The sequence below is a fragment of the Tasmannia lanceolata genome, unplaced genomic scaffold (genome assembly GCF_043159265.1).
Source record: "Tasmannia lanceolata isolate RefF3 unplaced genomic scaffold, GAP_Taslan_0.1 ptg000007l, whole genome shotgun sequence".
Taxonomy (NCBI): domain Eukaryota; kingdom Viridiplantae; phylum Streptophyta; class Magnoliopsida; order Canellales; family Winteraceae; genus Tasmannia; species Tasmannia lanceolata.
The window spans coordinates 8,792,523-8,810,965 of record NW_027518684.1 but is presented as its reverse complement, the minus strand read 5'-3'; the positions used below and the strand labels follow the sequence as shown (position 1 = coordinate 8,810,965).

The 18,443-nt window shown below is 38.8% G+C and overlaps 2 protein-coding genes across 3 annotated transcripts; both read left to right on the top strand.

Moving 5' to 3' along the window:
- Positions 1–1,885: 1,885 nt before the first annotated feature.
- Positions 1,886–4,305, top strand: LOC143881749 (nudix hydrolase 17, mitochondrial-like). The gene is made up of 5 exons (XM_077385006.1): positions 1,886–2,158; positions 2,795–2,906; positions 3,055–3,138; positions 3,675–3,803; positions 3,924–4,305. The coding sequence occupies exons 1-5, from the start codon at positions 2,085–2,087 to the stop codon at positions 4,032–4,034; spliced, it is 510 nt and encodes a 169-aa protein (XP_077241121.1). The 5' UTR covers positions 1,886–2,084; the 3' UTR covers positions 4,035–4,305.
- Positions 4,306–12,563: 8,258 nt separating this feature from the next.
- Positions 12,564–17,469, top strand: LOC143880924 (putative peroxygenase 4). Of its 2 annotated transcripts, none has more exons than XM_077383903.1 (6): positions 12,564–12,689; positions 12,784–12,882; positions 12,971–13,059; positions 16,012–16,106; positions 16,433–16,558; positions 17,175–17,469. In XM_077383903.1, exons 1-6 carry the CDS (start codon positions 12,671–12,673, stop codon positions 17,323–17,325), a joined length of 579 nt encoding a protein of 192 aa, XP_077240018.1. In that variant the 5' UTR covers positions 12,564–12,670; the 3' UTR covers positions 17,326–17,469. The 2 variants fall into 2 exon arrangements, with proteins under 2 accessions (XP_077240018.1, XP_077240017.1); XM_077383902.1 differs by having other exon boundaries at positions 12,769–12,882.
- Positions 17,470–18,443: the final 974 nt, after the last annotated feature.

Below are 18,443 nucleotides of genomic sequence, written 5' to 3'. Positions count from 1 at the left end.
GTAAATCACCGAGTTCTAAATTGAAGGGCACCCTTGTAAAAAAGGGATGAAAGGGCATCCCCATTGGTTGTAAATCACTTCTTTGGTGATTTACAACTAATGGGGAGCCTTTTCATCCCTTGTTTTTTTTTTTTTTGTAAGGGCTTCCTTCATTTTAGGACTTCTCATTTATTAATATAATGATTAAATTACAATTAGAAGCTATCGATCAAAGCCAAAATTTTCTCCATCCCGGATCCAGGTTAGGTGAGAGGTCTTATTCTAATGGATCGGCATCTTGAGGAAGTAGGTATCTAACTAGGGAATCTATAAGTGAGCTATTCTTGTCCGTCAAAAAAAAAAAAACACACAATCGGTAGATGATATTTTCACCCCCTGCATTACGTGCACACTCCTCTTATAATCTAATTGGACGTGAAAAGTGGGCAACTTTATGTCAAATCACGTTATCAAGGGGGTGTGCAAGTACTGCAGGTGGTGGAAAATATCATCACTCAAATCAATGGAATGAATGATGATGAGATTGACTACTGTGTATGATGTCGGACGATGGTGATGTTGTGGACCAAATGTCACTCCAAGTTTTGATCCTACTCTACCATACTTCAAATTTTCTCTACAAGTGGCTCTGCCGGCCATCGATTGAACACCATTGAAGCCCCTTTCATTAAATTTTTTAAGAAGCATGTCCATCAGGCTTTGTTCACTTGTTTTCCTAGGAAAGAAAAAGAAAATGTTTCCCGGGAATCTGACGTGGCATTAGGAAAAGAAATTCAGGGAATCTGTGCAGGAAAAGGTTTCCCTGGACTGTTTTTAGACTGTTCACTTGCGCAGGAAAAGGTTTTCAGGGAAACTGCTTGCCCATCTTTTTGCACTAGTTTTCTTGGGAAACAAAATTCGAGTGTTTTTGGTCAGAAATGAAATCCCTAAAGGAGTGGGAAATGGGCTTTTCCATGTCATTTTTTGACTTATTGTAGAAATTCCACATGTGTAATTCTATTTTCCTGGGAAAGCAAGTGAACACTAGAATTCTGTCTTGTCAGGTTTTGTCAAGAAAAAAAGAGGCTATTTTCCAGGGATTTGCTTTCCCAGGAACACAAGTGAACAGAGCCTCAAGGTGAAAGATCAAGATCAAAATCAAGAGACAAAGAGAGATGTACCACAAGTTGAAGATAATAATTAGTAGGTAAATGATATATTTGCCCTTTGGATGCAACTTTTTTTTATGTCCACCTTCTTCAATCATCTAGACCATTCATTGTTGGGGCCCACTAAGGGTTTGTGCTCAAAGCGAAGAGAGTTGTAACACAACCGATACAGGGGTGAATTTATCCTAGAATGGGGTTGAATTTATCACGGCCCATTCCGTTTAACCATCATTTAGAATGTCATCCAATCCAACGGTTCTGATCATCCCCGCTGTGCACCGATTAAGGTGATCTGATGGGGCTGACATGCAAAACCCACTTTCGTGATCTACAAGACTACAAATACCCGAGGGTGGGCTCCACATGAGACGAAGGCCACCAACCGTTGATCGGAGGGGATCGTATCCTCACACGAGTCCACGTCAGACCCAGAAACGGATACTACGAAAGATCATAACCACAAAAAAAAAAGACTTGAGAAACGACGCGTCCGACAAGGTTCGAAATAAAGGGAGATGATTTTTTCGCCCCCATTGTAGGATAATGCGCCCCACTTTTAACGTGAATTGTGCCCTGACTTCAACGCTTTTTGACGTCAATTCAAGTAAAGAGGGAGCGCATTATCCTCCAGGGGGGCGAGAAAATCATCTCCAAATAAACGGTTCTCTCTAATTTTTCAATTCCTGTGGGCCACCCACGTCTTTCAATCTATTCTCTATTAAAGAAAGGCGTAACTGTTACTTCTCCATCTCGTTCTCCTTTCTTCTATCTTCTCCTTTGTTTTTTTCGGTTTCCAGTAGAAGAGCTCTAGAGTTTGTCATTATCTCTCTGTGTGTGTTGGAGAGTAGAAAGGGAAAATCATTTCTAGTGTTTGGGAAAGGCATTTGTAATTGAAAATTTTGAGTTTCTTAGACGGGTTTTTCTGATAGAGCAGAGATGGTTACTTTGGTCTCTCGCAAGGGCAGGCAGTTTCAACGTTACAGCCAAAACGGGCGTCGCCTTGTTGTAGGGTCAGCCCCCCCCTCTCTTTATTTTCTTTATTTATTTATTTTTTCTGTTTCTCTTGAGTTTATGAATAATATTTTAGGAAATTATCTTGGTTTTCGGTTCTTTGATTATCATTGGTGTTTTTTTCCCTCATGGGTTTAAGAGAAACGTATAAGAAAATTTCTTGATTTTCTGTGAGAACTGAAAATTTGACCATATGCTCTGTATGATTAATTTTTCTTATTGTTTTGTGACATGAAAAAAAATGGATTTACTTTGGGGAATGGAATTTCTTACACCCTCTGTTCTTGCTTTTTTAAAATTTGGCTTTTTGTGGAACTTGGGTTTTAATCGTTCATTTTCTGTAAATTCAAGGTCTATCGTTGTTTATTTCAAATATACAAGGAGCTTTCGTGACTTTTTGAACATGTAACAAGGATTTTAAATACCTGAGAGTGTTTTATTTGTACTCTCAAATTGCAATTTGTGGGTGTAAGAGGCAATCTAAGGTCAAAATTGCAGTTGTTTTATTTGTACTCTCTACTCTTGAGAATTATTGGTTCCTTTTACTGATTGTTTTGTAGATCTTTTCAGTAAAACTCTTACTACTTTCAGTTCTGTCTAATAATACTCTGTTTTTTTTTTTTTTTAATGTGTAGGTGCATCCCATATAGATTTAAAATCGAAAAACCTGGTAGTAATGATGTGGATCGGGCGCTGGAAGTTCTTGTGATCACTCCACAAAAAGGGCATGGAATTTTATTCCCTAAGGTATGAATCGTCCTCTTTTTAGTTCCACCAATATTCAAAGTGTTAATACTAATGGGCTATTGCAGCAGTTCAATTCTTGCCTACAATGGTTTTTCATGAAAAGGGTGGTAACATTTTTCCATAATTTGCTTTACATTATAATTTTCAGGGAGGTTGGGAGTCCGATGAATCGATGATACAGGCGGCTAAGCGAGAAGCATTTGAGGAAGCTGGGGTACAGGGAAGAGTCCAGGTTAGTGTCTACTTTCCTTTCCCTGTTCTTCTGTAGCAACCAGTGTTTAAAAAAATGTCGATGTGATGCGGAACGCCCTAGAAAAATCCTTTTCAACTCGGCACCGCCAAGAAAGCGGTTGACACAGTCATAACTCGTGAGAGTTCAAAGGAGCTTTTATAGACTATGTAAGGCAAAACACATAATGCAGATGTGATGCAATGCAACGCCGAACGCAGCTAAGAAAAATCCTTGTCCACTCAGCTGAGTTCCTTGTCGTGTCAACGAGTTTTTAAACACCGGTAGCAAGTTAGCAACTCCATATTAACTTTTCCCTATCATTTTTTCATAGAAAGATGGGACTTTATTTAGAGCATAAAAAGAGATAATAGATTCACATCTATCATCTGGTTTTACTGCAAGTTTGCAAAAGTACAAAGTTAACATAAGGCATGACACCATCTAATGGTATACATTAGACTTCCTAGTGCCTAGGATTTGATCTGCATTTCATTTATTTCATCACCAACTAACTGAGTTGTGCCACACCATTGCAGCGAAAGCTAGGTCAATGGAGTTTCAAGAGCAAAAGCCAAGATGTATTTCATGAGGGGCACATGTTTCCTTTGCTTGTAACGGAACAACTCGATCTCTGGCCTGAGAAGGAGACCCGTCAACGGAAATGGGTAGGTTCGAATAAGACTTCATGACCATAATTTAGACGAAGCACAGATTAATCTTGTGTGTAATGTGTTCGTAGATTCTCGAATTAGTTATCCTAAAATAGTTGTTGTGAATCGATACAGGTGACTGTGGTTGAAGCAAGAGAAAACTGTCAGTATCTGTGGATGAAAGAGGCACTGGATGAATTAGTGATTCGTATTTCTAAATCTAGTAGGCCAATTGCATCATTATAGTCATACCTGCAGGGGGCAGGATAAGCAAGAGGAGAAGCAGAAGGCGACACATTTGTGTTCTTCTATAAAGAGGGGTCCCTGTGAATGGACATAGAAACACCATTCTCAGTCCCAACTCTGTTTCTTGTTGTTGTTTCTGCTAGGGCCAAATAACTCATAGTTTAGAGTTAGGACAGCAGATTCAATTACAAAAGGGGAAAGAAACACAAAGAAGATGTATATTTCAATTAGGTTCAATTAACTCATTCGGAAGTCAGTGAAGTTTTGCTCATTTTCATGGGATTCATTGGTAAATTAGTGAAGTTTGGCTCGAATTCATGAGCCATTTGCATAATACATTTTAAAAGCTTACAGATAGGAGAAATTATATGGTGCCTGAGAGTGAAGTCCATTGTATGTCAAAAGTACCGCCCTTGATATTTGATCTAACAGCAGCCTCTTAAAAAGTGGGCTGCTGTTGGATCAAATATCAAAGGCGTGATAAATTCTAGAGATTTCACTAAAGCTGGATGCATTTACAAGAGGATCAATGTGTGCTTATATAGAGCATTTACATATGATAAACATGGAATGGAATCAAGATAATTCTAGAAGGAAATAATCCTTATTGCTTGCCTCTTTTAATCCACTTGCCTAATTTATCTAGTTGCCTTGTTTATCCAACTTACCTAATCTACTTCCAAGATGATCCAATGGTGAGATCTTAATCCATTTTAGCCGCTGGATTCCACATATTCTAACAAGGCGTGAAGTCAAGTGGGCTGCTGTTGGATCAAATATCAAGGCCATGAAGTCCAGCGCACGCTCAGGCACCATCTCCATTAAAATAGAAAACGACCTTGATGTAAGGCACTGTTCGGTTGTCATAATCTTAAACCAACAGGCTTTAGGTGTAGCAATTACCCATTATACGCTTGTAATCACTTCTCGATATGGGATTACATTATGATTTCACATGAGCGTTCTCTTCAATCCAGTTAATTCATGAGCCCCTTATGTTTGAGAAGACTCGGAAATCGATCTCTAACATTAACTCGCATTATCAAGCCTTTCTTAAAGTTAATGTTTAGGTCCATTTGTTCGCTGGCTTGGAGACAATAATAAAAAGACTAAAGAGAGCAAGGCCTACCAAGCAGAGTGGGGAACATTGGCGTATGGGTTTACATAGGGGGAGGAATCAATAAAAATCCCATTATCAGACCTTGATGTCGAGTGGGCTAAGGAACTATAGAGCCATTCAAATAAAAAAAAAGGTTAGAGTGAACTCCAATCCTGTTTCTGGTCTGTCAACCGACATCCCCATGCATATCAATTCAACAGCTTGTGGGGGCGAATATTGTCTGTGCTTTTAAGCATCAATTCTTTCATATCTCCACCAAAGATTTATCATCCCTCGCAAACACCTTTTGTAGCCTCGACTTTCCTCTTATAAGCCTGGCCGGGCACAAAGACTACGGGGCTGGTTGAATCCGGCCGTAGGAGTCACTAGGTTTTACTTTAAAAATTTATCTCTAAAATAGGGGTGCTTTGGTCATTTTGATAGAACTAACAATTTGCCCTACTTTAGGTGGTAGGTGCTCCCACTCCCTCTCTGTCTCTTTTTGCAGCCTGAAGCCAAATAAGGACCCATTATTCCTTTTAGCAAAAGGAATTGTGGTTTTGCTAACACCTCTCAATTTCTAAACAACTATTAAATAACCTCCGCGGTAAACATTTGTGTGAAGGAATCTACCTATCGACATAATGGAATTTAAATTAGGGAATTGATATTTTCACTCCCCTTTTAGACCAATCCACTCCAACTCTAAAAGTGGAGTGGAAATATCCAAAGCGTAGGGGAGCTGATATTTCCGTACATTAATGATGAAGGGAGCTGATATTTCGTACATTAATTTAAGGGAGCTGATATTTCCGCTCTACTTATACTTACAAACTAATCCACTCCAAGTGCCCCCTTTTAACGTGAATTGTGGGCAGACTTAAATGTTTTTTTGTCGTCATGTCACATTAAAAGTGGGGCGCATTATCCTAGGGGGGACGACAAAATATCGCCCAATTTTAATTACCTCAATATCATAATATAAGAATTTCTCAAAAAATTTAAAGAAGATAGAAAGTATGCTTAATCTCAATCAGGTGGTATTTCTCTCACTTTTCTCTCTCAATCTCTCCCTCTTTCTCTCTCCAAGTCTCAATCTCTCTCTTTATCCACCTCTCAAAAAACAGAGAAAACCAGTAGGCCCTATTCATTTTAGATTATGATAACCGATTGTGACTCAACTGAAAACCTATTATTGGACTCAATGTAAATGTAATTTTGAATCCAAACACAGTAATAGGCTTTGGATTGGCAATCAGATGTCATAATCTAAAATAAACAGGGCTTTGGCTCATCGATTTTGGGTCCTCCGAGACATACTAGGCCATGTGATCATCAGGCTTCTAAATCTCTGAAACAATTTAAGAAAAGCCATGGCAACAGTGTAATTCCATGTTTTTTTTAATGGCAGTGTAATTCAGTGTAATTCCATTTTACACATCTAACACTCCATTTTTTTTCCTTCTTGTGTTTACCTTTCTAGGTTTTCTTGAATTCATGTATGTCTCTTAGGGATAATTGATTTTATATTTTCCACTTTTATCTATTTCATGGGCTAATGGTGCTTTCGCTTTTCTCTCTCTTTTTATTTGTTTTAGGCTACGCAAGAAGGGCCGCAAATGCAAGAAATCCAAATCAAAATCTTCTCGGCATCCAAACGGGCCCTTATAGAATTCTAACAAATATTTCTAGTTGTTATTACGTGACTAAATGGGGCCCACCTTGATGAAATAAATTAAAGGAATGAAGAAACTTTCTCCGGAAATTGTGTTTTGAGGAGGTCTGATCCTTCCCTTGAAATGGGTCTAGAGGCTGATCTTCCCTCTATTAGAGAATGCAATCAAATCAAGATCAAATATTCTGAGATTAGAAGATTTGATTTGATTAGGCTATATTGGTTGGTTAGGTTAGATTAGGCAAGTAAATTAGATTAGGATAGTGTCTTTCCATGTATACTTTCTCATTGAGGTCCCCATGTAAAAATGCATTGTTAACATCTAACTGGTGAAGATGCCAATTGTTAATTGCTGCAACAGCTAATAAGCATCGAACGGTGACAAGTTTAGCAACCAGGGCAAATGTTTCTTGATAATCCAATCCTTCCTTTTGATTGTATCCCTTTGCTACCAAGCGGGCCTTGTAGCGTTCAACGAACTCATCTGAATTGTATTTGACCTTGTACACCCATTTGCATCCAATGGGTTCCTTGTTAGTTGGCAAGGAAGAGAGTGTCAGAGTGTTGTTAGCTTCCAAGGCTTGAATTTCAAGAGCCATGGCCTCACACCATTTTGGATCTTTAACAGCTTCCCGAAAGGACTTTGGTTCTATAATGGAAGAGATAGCTACAGAGAAGGCTCGGTGAGATGGGGAGAGTTTATCATAAGAAAGGAAATGAGAGATTGGGTGATGAGTACTTACTGTAGGTCCTGCTATTGAGGGAAGTGACGAATTGGGTGAGGGATGAACGGCAAGCTCACAATGGTAATCCTGCAAGTAATTAGGACGATGTTGATCCCGTGTTGGTCGTCCAGAATTATGAGGTGCAGGAGTTGATTCCAATGGTTCATTAGGCGGAGGAGCCGTCTCTAGTGGGAGAGAATGACAATCTAAATGGTCAACCTGATCTGGTGAATCAGAATTGTCAACCTGATTTGGTGATGGAAGAGGTAGAACCAGTGCTGGTGGTTCTAGGTGGTGAGACTGAAAAGGAAATATGTCTTCATGAAAAACAACATCCCTTGAGGTAAAAAGGGTTTGAGTGTCGAGATAAAAAAATTTATACCCTTTTTGACCATGTGGATATCCAAGAAAAACACATTTTCGTGCACGGGGATCAAATTTAGAACGATTTGAAGCAAGAGAGCCGACATAACATAGACGCCCAAAAATGCGCAAGTGGGAGTAGGAGGGTTTAACATTAAATAGGACCTCGTATGGTGTTCTTCCAGAGAGGATGGGTGTAGGGGTGTGGCTAATGAGGTAAGTAGCTGTGAGAACACATTCCCCCCAAAAACGAAGTGGCAAATTGGCTTGAAATCTCAAGGCGTGAGCAACTTCTAAGAGATGTCTATGTTTTCGTTCAACAACTCTGTTTTGTTGTGGAGTGGCAACACAACTTCGTTGATGAATAATTCTTTTTTCTTGGTAGAAAGAATGCATGTCAAACTCAGGTCCATTCTCACTTCGGATCTGCTTAATTTTGCAACCAAATTGAGTTTCAACCAAGGCAAAAAATGATTGAATTAAATGACAGGTTTCTGTTTTATGCCGCATTAAAAAAACCCACGTGCACCTAGTAAAGTCATCAACAATGGTTAAGAAGTAGTGTGCACCATTAAGAGAAGCCACTCGATAACTACCCCAAATATTGTTAGTGATTTTGGATTTTCAAAATCATATGTTTTGCATGTTTTAGTGTTTTGGAAAATGTTTTATCAAAAGCGTTTGGGAAAAAGAAAATATTTTCTTGGAAAGATTTGCTTTTACAAAAGGATGTAGAAGTGTAGTTGAAAAGATAGTCCCGTACCGGAAAAAGAGAAGGGCTTATAAAGCACTACACTTTTCTATTACTTGTTTGATTGCACATTGGGTTGAACCCATGGTTGGACCCGCGGGACGGTGCAACGCACCGTTCGCATACGCGCACGCGCACGCGCGCGCGGCGTGGGCAATGGGCTATAGGGCGCAGAGTGGCGCTTTTTTAGGCGCACTTTGCACTTCGCACGTACGCAACGTCCCGAGGAGCGATTGCAGCCTTTAATTTTTCCAGATTTGATCTGCACCGTTGGATCAAGATGAAGGTGGACCGGTTGGATGGGTGTGGGCCAAATGGTTCGTAGGCCCATCAAGCCGACCGGTTGGGTTGGGCTTCGGTTCGGGCCTAACGGTTGGCCCAACGGGTCCATAACTCCAACGGTCAAAGGGTGTGATCAAATGGGTTGTGTCCCTTCCCCCAACGGTCAAGTGCCAAGGGGGTGCGATCCACACCATAGATGGTTGATCTAACGATGACTGGGTTGGAGAGAGGTTTTACTCAAACCAACAGTCACATCTAGGATCGATCAGGACCGTTCAATATCAATGGGTGCGATCTAACGGTCAAATTTCAAATATTCTGGAAAGGTGCCCTGTAGAGGTGTTTTTCACACTGAAAAGACACCAGGTGGTCTATAAAATGTGCAGAATTCGGTCATTTCAAATAGAAAAAACGAATTGGAAATTCTGAGACTTTACACTCTCTTCTACACTCCTACAAAATCCCCAAGTATTTCTACATACTGTTTTTCTTTTGTTTACTGTTTTAGATACTGTTTTTCTGCAGAAACATTACTAGAAATTTCTCTAAGGCTTGAAATTTCGGAAGGGCATTTCGGGTTTGATTCCGCTAGTGCTACGCGTCATCAAACATTAGTAGGGCTTCCCTACTAGGCTTCATTGTATCTTGGAGGCAATTCACGGATCCCCTTTGCACACTACTAGTGGGGGCGAATCTTGTCTTAAGGAAAGTGATATCACGCCCTGAAGCAACAAGTTTCTGTTTTCTATCAACAACAGTACCCTCACTTATTCAACAAACATCACAATGAATCAATTGAAATTGTTCAACAGTAGAACTAATACTCAAAGGAAAAATAAGTCGAGTTTGCTTAGCAAGGGGACACACATCGCAATGTGTAGGATGCGAAATAGAAATATCTGAAACATATTTAGCTAAAAAAATCAAGCGATTATTAGAAAGATGTCCCATCCTCTTGTGCCATAAATCAAAGGAAGAAGCAAGTGCTGCTGAATGAGATTCTGACTGCTTTGGGAGGTAGAAATGGTAAAGGCCGTTCATCTCCTTACCCGCTCCAATCATCATCCTCAAGGACCGGTCCTGAATAACACAAGAATCAGAGAAGAAGGTTATGGAGCAATTAGAATATTGGGTAAGCTTGCTAATAGATATAAGATTGAAATTAAAAGATGGAACACAAAGCACATCTTTTAATACAAGAGATGGTGACAATGACAGAGTCCCAATATGTGAAACTAATGCAAGATTCCATTAGGAAGTTTAACAGGGTTGGTTCCGATGCAAGTAATGGAGGACAAAAGTGAAACACAGCTAACCATATTGTTAGTGGCTCCGGTATCAAGTATCCATGGTGTAGACTTATTAAATGAGGCCAAGCTAAGAGATGTACTTGAAAGATTTGTTCCTAGTTGTGAAGGACCTGCTAGGTGAGCCATGGGCTGATGGGCATTAAGCTGATGAGTATGAAGCATATCCAAAAGTTGGCGGCATTCTTCAGTGGTGAAAGGAAGCATATTCTGCTTGTTATTAGACCCAACCACAGTGATCACAATTTCGGTCACCTTTGGATCCTTGAGATTTCTTCCCTTTGTCCTGATTATCACGATCATCATATCTAATGGCTTTGTTATTGAATTTTCCCTTTACGAATAAGGCTGTAGCTTCTGTGGATTGGGGACCAAAAGCTGCAACTTCACGTTGTCGTTCCTCTTGGAGTACAAGGGAAAGCACTCGATTAATCGAAGGAAAGGGATCCATAAGAAGGATTTGCCCTCGAACAGCAGTATAAGAATCATTAAGTCCCATCAAGAAATGTATTACTTTATCTTCTTGTTGATAATCCATCAACTTTTTCATTCCACCACATGAACAAGTAGGTGGTGTCCTATAAATAGAGAGCTCGTCCCAATATCCCTTTAGTTTGGTAAAGTAATTTGCTACTGACTGTTGCTCTTGAGTAACGGATAAAATATCTCGTTGTATTTGGAATATTCTCGGAGCATTCACTTGAGAGAAACACTCCTTAAGATCTTGCCACAATTCATGAGCCGAATCAGTGTAAATGACACTCGTGGCAATTTCTTTTCATAATGAATTCAATAGCCATGATAAAACCATGTGCGGGTCTATTGAACATAATCCGTACCAGTAGTATTGGATGGCTTTGGAAGTGAGCTGTCAATGAAACCTAAGAAGAAAAAATTAGTTGCGAAGCGATTCGGGAATGCTTTGACAGTATCATCGTAGCGATTGAAAAATTAAGCAAAGAAAATGATAAGTAGAAACTTGAGAGAGCTGATGTCCGTGTAGAGAAAAGTGCAAGAATTGATGCTGGCAAAGATGAAAATCTTTTTTTCTTTTTTTGAGATTGATCACAACGAATTTTGAAGCTGGAGTTCAAAAGATCGTGCTTGCTATTTTTAATGATGGAAGTCCAACGTGCTCGCTGGTAATTTGTTGGTTTCTGATTTTTCAATTTACTCTCCTATCTCCCGCTCTCTCTTTTTTTTAACTTAGAACACATTTTTTTTTCTTTTTTCTATTTTTGATTGTTATAAACAAGGTTTTAAATTTCGAGGTTTCGGTTGAGACCGAAATCGAAATTGGGTGAAATCCAAACATTACCAAATTCGATCGAAATTTTGGGAATTTCGGGCCAAAATTTAAGGTATATCTCCAAAAAATCTGTTTTTAATTAGGACAGTGATAAATCGACTCCCAAATATCTTAAATCGACTCCCTATGTGTCTTTCTCTCTCCTCTGGGTTAGTGAGAGAAAGTGGAGATAGACAGACACATGGGGTCGATTTAAGATATATGGGAGTCGATTTATCACTCCCCTTTATTATTATTTAGTATTATTCTGAAATTTCAGCTGAAATTATCTAAATTTTAGTAATTTCAACGAAATTTTGTACGGGATAAAATATAAACGAAATTGATTTCGATAATTTCAACGAAATTTTGTAAGGGATAAAATATAAACGAAGTTGATTTCGATAGATTTTAAACGAACGAAAATTTGAAATTTCGGATACGGTGAGGACCGAAACGCATTAAATTTAAAACTTTGGTTTTAACCAGGGTTTTAAATTTCTTTCGACCGAAATTTCGGGTTCGGTCGAGAATGAAATTGAAATTGGGTTAAATCGAAACGTTAAAAATTTTCGATCGAAATTTCGTTTTCGGGAAATTTAAGGGATTAGACCAAAAAATCTATTTTTTTTATTCATTATTTAATATTATCCCGAAACCCATTCCTAAACCGAAATTTAAAACCTTGGTTGTAACTTGTAAGTTATAACCCACGCAATATACACCATAATAACATGCATGTATTGCTTAGTTTGCCGCGTGTGACGGCTGTTGAGAGGTCTGATATTTATGGCATTCCTAGGATAATTTAACCCTTAAAAATGGAGTTTAAGCCATTAGCCATGATTGTTTTTATTTCCCGAAGGGAGCCCGCGTTTTACGAGTGTTTTCCTCTTCTTTCTTGGTTGGCACTTGGCATCGACAACTGAAAGATGAGATACACGTTTCAAAGATCTATTAACGTCTGAGAGACACGCGTAAGGATAAGATTGCTTGTAAATCAAAACAAATAGTTACTTCTAAGCAAGTGTGACGGAGCGAAGAACCAGGTTCGATTCCCCTTCTCCTGCTTGCAATCTTTCCTTTTTGTACTCCAAACCCAAATCTCTCTCTCTCTCTCTCTCTCTCTCTCTCTCTCTGTTATCCATGACTTCTCAAAGTGAAGGTATGTATGCCTATGAAATTTTAAGCTCTCTCTCTCTCTGCTTGTTTATTAAATTTATGTAATTTTTTCTCCTCTAAAGAGGGTGAGGTTTTAGGAGAATCCAACGGCGGGGATTTGAACGTTCTGCAAAAGCATGTTGCGTTCTTTGACAGGAACAAAGATGGGATCGTTTCTCCATGGGAGACATTCCAAGGTCTTTTTCCTTCACATATATTTCCCCTTTTTAATTACGTTTTTCCTTAACTGTCTCTTTGTCTCTTGTTTTTTTCCCTGTTGTTTAGGGTTTCGTGCGATTGGGTGTGGCATGGCCTTGTCCACCTTCGCTGCTTTCTTTATTAATTTGGCTCTCAGTCCTCGCACCCTCCCCCCGGCAAGTCTCTCTCTCTTTCTCTCTCATAATCATAACCATACATTCATAGTCGGATGATCTGGACCGTTTCTAGGGTGAACCATACATTTAAAAATGTTACTATACTTGTCTCTAACGACAAATGATTCTAGTATATGGTTGTTTAGTCTTCCCAAGTCACATCATGGAGAAGGGACCGCATTATTGTCTATCTAATTTCAAGTGGTCTTCGGATTCTTTCATTCGTCAAACAATCCTCTTTCAAAATTGAAGATTGCTAGTAACATTTGCATGAATGTTTTTGTGCCTTCTATCAAATTTGTTTTCAAATCGACCCTCCTTCATCTTGTTGTAAATCTTGTCAATCTCTACAAAGCCCTCAAATCTTGGAATTACAAGGTCGTGGTGAGTGTCCTCATAAAACCCTTTTTTTTTTTCCGAGGTAAGCTGGGTTTGGTGGGGACCCCTACCAGTTTATTAAATGAAAGTTAACATCCCTACTTGAGACACACTAGGTAGGAAAAAAAACAAAGACACAAATAATCCAAAAATACTAGAGACCTATGAGCAAATTGATCGTGAAGAAACAGATTACAAGCTCATAGAGGTCAACTTCCTGCTATCCTTCATGAACTTGATGCCCCTAATGTTTCGAGAGGTGTATCAACTTCTGACATAACTTTCTGATTCTCTGGCTCTTCCTCATCTTCTGGTAGTTTGTTCTAAATGATGTGACCTCTGTTAAAGGTGGTTTGTTCTCAATGGGAGGCGGGCTATCGTCTTTTGACCCAGCTCCTATTTCTGTTGTTCTTTGTCATCTTCTGATGGTTTATTCTCAGACGAGTAGATGACGGTAGGGAAATGAGGGGTGGATGGTTTCCCTTTTTCCTCTGCACCTTTTTACCATGATCCCTCATCCAAGTCGGTGGAATTTGCCAGGGACTCTTTTCCGGATGAGCTAGTGCATTCTCTTCCAAATTTTAGCCTTTTCCGTCGTTAAGGGTTGGTTCTTCCTCAAATTTCTCTAGCGCCAGGAACTATTGCTCTGGTGATTTCCTTGGTGATGGGTTACTTCCTTAGAAAACTTCATGAAATTAGGACTAAACTCAACCGATTAGAAAATTTTATTGAAATAAAAAACGTTATTTAGTCTCCTCAGTGGAATATATTGTGATGGTAGAAACAATCATGGACGCTGGCATGACAGTGACGGTCGCAGCAGTAATGGACTCTATATATATTGTGATGGTCGAAACAATCATGGACTCTGGCATGACAGTAATGAACTTTGGCATGAAATTAGGACTAAACAAATTAGAAAAAGTTATTGAAATAGAAAACATTCTTTAGTGGAATATATTATGATGGTCTCAAAAGTCATGGACTTTGGCATGACACTGACACTAACAACAATGGCAGATGCACTTAGAGTACCATACTTTTTCTTAGCAGTTGCAGTAGGTCAGCGGTTTTTTTCTTGCCAAATAAGTACATATAAAACTTGGTGCGCCATAAACATGGGTAGCACAAGGACAAAGTGTTGGACGATGGATCTGCCCTGTTGCTTGGATGTGCCACGTTGCTAGGAGTAGAGAGGATGGACAACACCTCTCTCTAATTCCTAATATAAAATGTGACCACCAACAACATTAATTCTTAAAGCCCTAACCACAATAGTAACCTCCACCACCCATCTCTCTCCCATTTTGCCCTTTCTAGTCTAGCAATTGAAGCTTTCAGCTTGCCCAAGTATTGAGAAGTGGGTGAGGAGACTTTGCTAAAGTGCCTAGCAGCTAAATAAGCTGGTAGATGATTAATGCATATGCTTTGATATGGGTTTTATGAAGGCTGATGCTTTGATTTGGTTTTGGACGAAAGTAGATGCTTTTGTTTGGTTTTTGATATCCCAAGGAGTGGTATTAGTGTTTTTTCCGATTTGTGCTGTTGAAGAAGTGGGTTTTCAGATCTCTTTAGCTGTTGAAGTTGTGGATTTTTGTTTTCTGCCTCATCCCGAGCTTAATGGATGAGTTTTCCTATCTTGTTTTAGATATTGCATTTCCTGTGTAGCTTTCTGATGTTTAATTTTTTTTTTATGAAGTGTGCTGAGATTTTTTAGCTCTGTAGATCTTGTTCATGCAATGCTCTTTTATTTCTAGCTTCCCATCGCTGTTGAAGATTTGTTTTTTTCTTTAGTTTTTTCCTTCTTTAACTCTGTAGATCTCATTCCTGCAATGCCCTTTGTCTCTCTCAATGAGAATTGAATCTGAATTGGGGGAAAGGTTTGTATAAATGATTAAATAACACCAACTTTAACAGCTAACGCTTTTGGCCTAATGGTTGTTTTCACACCCAGACACTATAGTCAGAATTAATAGTTGGTAATGATATCCCTTACATTGGGGTTCGGTCTATAGCTCAATGGTTGAGGCTTTGTTTCTCAACCTTGAGGTCGGAGGTTCAATCCCGGCTTACCTACCAAAAATATATATCGATTCCTGATTCCTGTATTCCAAACGCACCCAACACATTTTATCCACCCATTAAGATATCCACATGAAAATGTTTTACTCTGACTTAATAGCCATATCTTCAACAATTTATTTTGCATTATCATTGTGGTCGTTGATCTGCATATGTTATAATAACTGCTATCTGCCATCTTCTTATTTGTGAAACAACCAATTACTCCAAAAGCTTAAGCTGCTAGAGTTGATGTTATTTAATCACTTATATTTCAACACTCCCCCTCATGTGTGACCGCTCTTTCTTTGGGTTGGCTTTACACGTAGATTTTTAGTATGGGGTTGTTGGGTTTTGAATCCAAGAACTGCCATGTGGTGATGTCAAACAATCAATTACTCCAAAAGCTTAAGCTATTAAAGTTGGTGTTATTTAATCATATATGCTTCAACATAAATATAGGGTTTTATTTATAATAATTGGAATTAGAAAATAATCCTCTTTATGATGCAGGGAAAATGGTTTTCCCCTCTTTTCCCAATCTACATAAACAATATCCACAAAGCCAAACACGGGAGCGACTCTGGAGTCTACGATGCAGAAGGAAGGTAATAACACGCTAGAACTCTATTGGGTCTTCCACCCCTCATCATTCCCATTTAAATTCTCACCCTGAGACCAAACACTTTACTACAGAGATATAAAAAGGATCCTTATGTAACCCACCGCCCTTGGTCTAGTTGACCGATTTATTTGCTTCATTCACAGTTCAGCTTGCTACCCGCTGCCCTTGGTAATGGTCTTCAGGGTTTTTTGGTCTTCTATGTATCGACCGTTGAGCGGGGTTCTTATAGTCGTAGAAGAACGAATCCCCCACTTTACTACAACGTATCTTCAATAATCGTATAATCTCATTTTTATTTGTTTTGACAAGGTTCGTGTCATCAAGATTTGAGGAGATTTTCCAAAAGCATGCAGTTACCAACCCTAACGCTCTAACATGGAGTGAATTGATGGAGATGCTGAAGGCGAATCGAGTTCCCAAAGACTACAAAGGATGGTGAGTGTTCTCTTGAAAGGATGCTTTTTTTTTTCTTATGTGCATTTGATTTCATCACAATAGTCAACTTGGGCTCCTTTGGTTGCTATGAAGCGGGACAGATTTTACCTCCTTTTTTTCATCATTCCACCTCTCTTGTCAAATGTTTTTTTTCATAGAATTTCTTTTGCACATGGTGTTTTGTTTCATTATTGATGCAAACAATGAAACCATCGAGGGGAGTCTTAAGGTTTGTTTATAGTGTTATTAGTCAATTAAAGCTGTGATTAATATCGCTAAATTGGCCCTGTTTGGAATGCAGGGATTGTGTTGAAAAGTTAGGAAAATAATTTTTTTTCTAAAATTTCTTATTTTTCCATCATTTGACCACAAATGAAAAAAGCAAACAGAACCACAAGTTTTATTTAGAGGACCTTCAATTTATAATGATATCCCTCTAAATAAGCCATAACTATAGCATTTCCTTCTAAATGTGGAGGCAAAAATCTTTCAGAAGAAAAGCTTTTCCACGAGAAACGTTTTTTCCTGCAATCCAAAAAGGGCCCAGGTACAGAGCTCTATTTGTTGGAAGCTTTTCTAGGCATATGTAAGATGAACTGATGTGTGCTTGTTACAGGTTCGCGAGCTGGACGGAATGGAAGATACTCTACGTTTTGTGTAAAGACAAGGAGGGATTGCTGCAAAAGGAGACAGTGAGAGCTGTTTATGACGGGAGCCTCTTCGAAAGAATGGAAAAGGAGAGAGCATTAAGTCGTAAAATAGCTTGAAGATTGATAATAGTTAACCAAAATTCTTGTGGTTTCCTACTTCCATTTCAGCTTTAATATTTTCTATCTCTATGTATAGAATTATAGATTATAGTGATACATTGCTTGAAATGAATAGGGAAACACAGTTTACTTTGAAATGAACTATTTCGGTTTTGGCATTTTGTCTAACCCTCAGCTTACACATAAAAAAAAAAGGTCGGTTTTGGCTAGATAATCAGAGCCATTGATCTGGGAGGGTCACCACACATGGATGATCTCCCCTTTTGGACAGCATATGCATCAAGTAGATGTCATCGCATCCGTTGATCTGACCTGTTATCACAATTATGGTCATCTGACCTGTTATCACAATTATGGCCGGTTTTTGCTGAACCCATCTTGAATATGTGATCCTAAACCCTTGATCCATCAACTATAGATTTGTTTAGGCCTTTATCGCATTGGATGACTGTTTGGCATGGCACCACGGCTATCTTTGAGGCACATATTGCCATATTGGCACTCTTCTCTTTACTCTTAGTCCTTAGTGTTGAGGGCGACCATTAGAATTACAATTCATATACTGTCGTTAAAACTTTATTTATTGGCCTATATGTGTGCGTGCGCGCCACACTCTAGGGGTGGTTATTCGGTTTAAACCGAACCGAATAGACTGAAATTTGGTAATATTTCGGTAACCGAAACCGAACCAAAATCGAACGAAATCGAACCGAATAAAAATTCGGTTATTAATAACCGAATTGTGGGAGAAAAAGAGGGAAAAAAAAATCAAAATCTCAGTTTGGATTGGAGGGCTAGGATCATCCGATCGAAATGATTTTTTGAGCACAACCTAATTAAGTTGTGATCAATCAAATGGATGATTTTGATCATCCTACGGAGTGCACATATAGCACTTTTTTTGAAAAAAAAATGGTTTTCATCAATAATTTTGGTTATTCGGTTAACCGATTTTTTTTTTTTTTTTGAGAAAACTAAAACTGAAACCAAATAACCAAATTTCCAAAAAAAAAAAACCAAAACCAAACCGAAAAAAAAAAAAACCGAACCGACCAATTCGGTTCGGTTATTCGGTTTTAACGGAATAATGTTCACCCCAACTCTAGACTACTCTT